A 5,794-nucleotide genomic window follows, 5' to 3' on the forward strand; every position below is an offset into this window, starting at 1 on the left:
GTAAGGTTTGTTCTATATGTTCGACCTGATTTACCATCTTGTTTGCTTCATAATAATATTGGTCTGTCACATTTTTACAAAATGTACTTAGATTCTCCAGAGAAAAAAACGTGTAAATGCTCATGTTAAAGACACCACTATTTACCGGAAGTGGGCGTGGAAAGCGGGCTGTGAGATAGGCCTATTGGATCATTTGAAAAAGATCCAATAGTGGTTTTGATAGTCGTCTGATTGGCTAGTGTCTCATTCTGTCTTCAGGCCGTCAGCCTGCTGTGCTCTGGCTATCATCTTGTTGAGGTAGCGGGTGCGTTGCAGACGGTTCAGCTTGGCTGCCAGGACGGTGGCGACGCTGCTGGGTATCAGGCTAGTGGACACCCAGCCCATCACGGCGTGAGGGAAGTATCCGTTGGTCTGGCTCTGCAGGCCCACGGTGGCCAGCTGGGCCGCCACATATCGTCCTGGGGTGGGCTTGTCCATGGTGGGCTTCCTGATACCCGCCATCTTAGTGGCCACGAAGAAAGGAAGAACACTCTGGATGATTATGCCCCGATCCCTGTACTCCTCCTGCAGGCCGCGCGAGAAAAAATCTACAAAGGCCTTTGTGGCAGAGTACAAGGTCAACAGAGGGACAGGGTACATGCCACTGGCAGAGGACATGTTGAGGATGACTCCTTTGGACCTCTCTATCATTCTGGGAAGCACTAAGCGTGTCATGTGGCACACTGAGGCTATATTAACGTTCATCATGTTTGTGATGAAACTGTCCAAATCTGCGATGTGGTTATAGTACTCGGGGTATGGGTAGCACACACCGACGTTGTTGACTAAGACGCCGATCTCCAAGCCGGCCAGCCCGGCTTCAATTTTGTGGTAGATGTCTGTCCTGCCAAAGTCTACAGCGATGGTCTGTGTCTCGACTTTGAACTGTTCTTCGAGTGCCGTGGCCACATCAACCAACTTGTCCTGGGAGCGGCTGATCAGCACTATGGCAAATCCTCGACGGGCCAGCTCCTCTGCGTAGGACTTCCCGATGCCATCTGTGGCTCCGGTCACAACGGCCCATTTTCCCACCTTCGGGTTTATAAGCTGCTCGTTCCCCAAGACCCAGATCCTAAAGCCTGAGAGCAATTTGTAGATCAGCCATAACACCAGGGAGGCCATGGTGAAGGCCCCGACCCAGAAGAGAGGCTTCTCTGCCTTCAGCAGCACATTCTGAATATTTAACAAAGACATGGCAAAGAACTTATTGTTGACTTGATGTGTGGCGAGGTGGCCTTTAAGCTCTGGGGAATGGGACTACAACGTCAGTCATTGTCATATTGGGGAAAGACTGATGTCATAGTGATTACATCGGTGTGATACTCCATATTTGGACATATTTAACACAAACAGATGGACAAGACATACAATACACACAGACATACGGACTATGGATATGTGAAGAATTTATACTATAGTGCGATGCCCATTGGGAACACATGGCTATGCAATACGTAATAATTGTGATTGCGATCATAGTGTGCCCATGATAGTCTCCTGAAATGTGTCTATGCTGAGCTGATAGTCGTGTACAGTGGTGGGAAATAACTAAGTAAATTTACTTAAGTACTGTGTAATTTAGAGATATTTCCAATTTCCAATATTTTTTATTTCTACTCCACTACATCTGGGATCCATAAACACAAACTCAAAAGTAACAGTCCATAAATCACAAATTGTGACAGCACCTCTACAAATGTGCACCTCCCTGCGACTGTAAATCTACACGTCAATCACACAAGCACAGCCATTGCAACATGAATATGTACTGCTTGTCAGTAAAAGCTTAATGAGCTTGTGGAGGGGAAAATTAGTCTGTGAGCTGCTGCGCTGTGAAGAACACAAATTGGACAAGTGCACATAAAAGCAGCCTCATACATGTCTGATGGAGTGACGGGGTGTGGGTGTGGGTGTGCGTGTGCGCGCGTGCGTGTGTGTGTGTGCGTGCGTGTACGCTTGCTACTGTGTTTGTCAGTAGACACTATGTGCAGAAGAGACAGGCATGCACTGCTTTATAATATGTCCCAATAAGAACAGAACTATTTCATGAGCACAATGTTGTTGTAATTAAGGTTAACATATATTTTACTTGCATAGATTACCATCTTATTGTTATGCAACTTGCATGCTTGCAGCCCGAGGGACAGAAGCGGTGTAATTGACTAGTAGTGTAGATCCTATACGCACAAAGGGTTTGCGAACAATTCTAGTACCGGTCCATATAACCTTGTGGACATGTATCCCATAGCCTGGAGTGATCATTATTGGTCACATTTTTGGGGGAATTGAGGTCCTCGACCTGCTGGCAGCATGCAGAAGAAATTTGATGCTGAATGGCGTAGTACAGGAGATTGATGCTGAACAGGGTAGTACAAGAGATTGTGAGATTGGCTGTAGGGCTGAACGCAATAATGTCCAAAATAATAACTATACCTGTACTCCACAGTGAGCCAGGAGAGGCTCAACTGGCAATTTTTGGCATTGGGTGTGAAATTGTCAAATTGGACTTGGAATTGTCAGATGGACTTTAAAGACATAACAGGCTTTGCATCCAGAAATAAAAACAAGGAACACGTGGCTGTGCAAAGGCAAAGCCATTAAGGAAAGCATAATAAAAACAATAATAACAATAATACTGTCCTTTTAAGAAATGAAAACGTGGAGAGTCCTATAGGTTCCCAGGGAGGCAAACATCCAATGCAAAAACGATAGAGGAGGCCTCATGGGAGGGAGACCACTGTATCATGCAAACATAGTTTTACAAACGGATACTCCCAATCCTTGATTCTCATTACTGCATTACTGTGTTGCACTTCTGGCTAGACGCCACTCCTCATTTCATTGTTAAAGTATTTGTATACTATGTGTATTGACAATACATTGAATCTAATCTAATCTAATGATTGGCTGGTTTCCATTTGGTAGACGTGATACAAGACACTAACTACTCCTACTCCTTTGATCAGATTATATCAATCACTGGTGCGTTATTTGTTTCTTCAGAGCTGAACGAGGGAAGGGGAGCGCAAATTAACAAAAGATTGGCCTACTAGAAGCTCGTTGCTGAGTATATAGTCTGTAAGCTGTTGAAAGCATTAAGATTTTTTATTTTTGCATTTTCTATTTTTACATTATACCGTGAAAGACTCCCTACTTTATTGTTTTTGCACTTACCGGTAGTCTTAGGTGTAGCAGATCTCTGGTGGGGGGAATAGACAAATACACAAAGCAATGTTGGAGAGGACGAGCGGTTAGCGCTGCTCAAAAAGCTGATCTACAAACCCACCACATGTAGCCCTTTGGTTTGGTTAAGTCATAGTGACTTCACAATTAATTAATAGTAATTAATGATGAATTCATGATAAATTCATGATTAATTAATGTAAGACATTTACATGTATGAATTTGCCCTGAGGAAGTGTTACCCCACCTGTGAAATTAGTCGCTGCACGCATGCCTAATTTAGGCTACTTTGTATTAAAACATACTTTATTTTATAGGCAAGCTGTGACAACAACCTTGAGGTGTATCATCCGTGTGAGAGAGGCTGTGTTACGCCTTAAAGTGTCTGTTAATCCTGTTTACGAATGAATTAACACTGAAATGTAGCCCTTTTCTGAATTTGTCACCACTGTGGTGGTATGTGATTATCGCAAGGGATCAAAAATAACACAAGGTGAGCCACTTTATTTCAACATTGGAAGTGGGCCGGTCAAGGCATGGCCAAATGTTTGTCCCATGTCCTACCCTGCCGACAACAGATAGCAGACCTGTCGCTGCAGTGCCAGGACAAGCCTCTTCTTGAATGTCGCTGTAAGACCAAGGAAATGGTTGTAGGCAACAGCAGAGGACCTACACCCTCATTATGGTCAACAGGACACTGGTGGAGAGGGTGAGCAGTTTTACATACATAATGGACAATTCAACATTTCCCAGAAGATCCTGTTCTCCGCTGCTATTCCATATTAGTATGGAAATGAGTTCTCTCGAGACCAGCGAGACCTGATAGAGGGTGGTGCTGCATGCTGGCCATGTCCACATTCCCACTAGGCCAATTAACACATTCGCTGTCCACCCATAACTAAGGAACCGATGATCGCGGTTACCACATTTATTTTCCGGGTGAAAGAAGAGAAGACCGTCTGTCACAACACACAGCATCAGGTTTACATCTCTGGTCCCGGTGGGCCTTCAAAATGGCACAGTCGGTATCGCTGTCGCCTCACAGCTAGAAGGTCCTGGGTTCGATTCCCGCTGGAGACACTGTGGGCGCTGGGGGCGTGTTCTCTCCTCTGCATCATCGGTGCCCATACCCTATAGGTGGTTGGCGAAAGGGCCTTTCTGTGTGGGGTTTGTTGTTCTCCCCGTAGGTATACCCTCACAAAAAACATGCAGTAATCCTGGTCCAAAAACTACCTACCCCTGGCCAGCCTGATGGAGGGGAAAGGAACTGGTTGGAATAACGTGTTCCTGGAATAATGCGCTACTGTACGTCCAACCAGGGAAACTCTCCCCTGTCAGGTGAAAAGAAGCGGCTTGGACTCCTCATGCATAGAAGGAAGTATGAGGTCAGTCCGTTCCTCTCCCCGGGTTGGCAGAGGGAATGTAGAGCCCAGGATTAGATCATTGACACTGGATGAAAATATGGGTTACAAAACAAAAACATTGAAAAATAAAAAAATGTAAAAAATAAGGGTTTTCACTGAAAAACACTGCCGGTTTAGGAAGAATTAATACCTGGCAGAGAATGTGTTAAGCAGCTAATCTCCAGCACCGTTGGCGTCTGATTGCTGTGAAACATTCCTGTCCCACAATAACCTATACCTGCCCTGGTGGAGATCTGTGCTCCGAATGGCACTTTTTCCTGATTTGATTAATTAAACCTAGAACACTAAACATGCACAGGTGATTTTCACCCGGACAATTATATTTGTGTAATGTTCATCATAATGTTGCTGATGGGTCTGGTGAGCTCTCTGTCTGGGTACAACTGCTGCTCTGAGTCCCTATAGAGCTCTCTGTCTGGGTACGACTGCTACTCTGAGTCCTAGAGGTCTCCGCTTTATCTTTTTGGGCTTGACCTCGTATTATAGCTGCTTGCAGCTATATTTACTTGCGCAAGCAGAGCGCGTAAGTACTGCGATCGGCTGGGTATGTATGTCGGTGTTGTCTACCGGCCAATAAAAGACCACCATGCATGTATGTTGGTGTTGTCCACCGGCCAATAAGGGACCACCTTTCTTGATGACGTAACTAAGGTGTGTTTGGTGATCGGTATATATGTATGTATGTCCCTTATTGGCTGTTGATGTACAGGCAGGCTGTTGACGTGACTATAAGGTACGTTGCAATGTTACAGTAAGGTCAATAACGGGTCTAAAGGATTTAGAACAGCAGTTTTAGACATTAGTTGGCACCTCGACAGAGTGCATTTCTAGTTATTATATTATCAGACAAACTTATTATTTGGGACTTTAGCCAACGGAGGTGATTTTAGACCATAATTTACAGTATATATTTGGATAAAGCCCCCCTGTTTTTATTTTCATCCCCTGCAGCCAATGTTTGGTAAATCTTTTCTCAAATTGAAACCCCCACAGATTTGGGCTCCCATCCAACCTGTGAAGTCTGATAGATTGACTGAAAACAGCGGCATGCTAGAAACAATCAATGATCTCTGCTATCGTCTTTATTATCAATCAGCAAAGTCGTGGCCTCTTGCCTTGTGATTGACTGACCTAACTATAAGCAGGGA

The 5,794-nt window shown here is 44.7% G+C and overlaps 1 protein-coding gene across 1 annotated transcript; it reads right to left on the bottom strand.

Moving 5' to 3' along the window:
• Nucleotides 1-243: 243 nt before the first annotated feature.
• On the bottom strand, nt 244-1,233 carry LOC306940643 (very-long-chain 3-oxoacyl-CoA reductase-A-like; the record flags this gene model as incomplete). The annotated part of the gene is made up of 1 exon (XM_079525749.1): nt 244-1,233. One exon carries the CDS (start codon nt 1,231-1,233, stop codon nt 244-246), a length of 990 nt encoding a protein of 329 aa, XP_079381875.1.
• Between the last annotated feature and the right edge of the window lie 4,561 nt (nt 1,234-5,794).

This window comes from Electrona antarctica, assembly GCF_951216825.1.
Source record: "Electrona antarctica genome assembly, chromosome: 17".
NCBI classification, from domain to species: domain Eukaryota; kingdom Metazoa; phylum Chordata; class Actinopteri; order Myctophiformes; family Myctophidae; genus Electrona; species Electrona antarctica.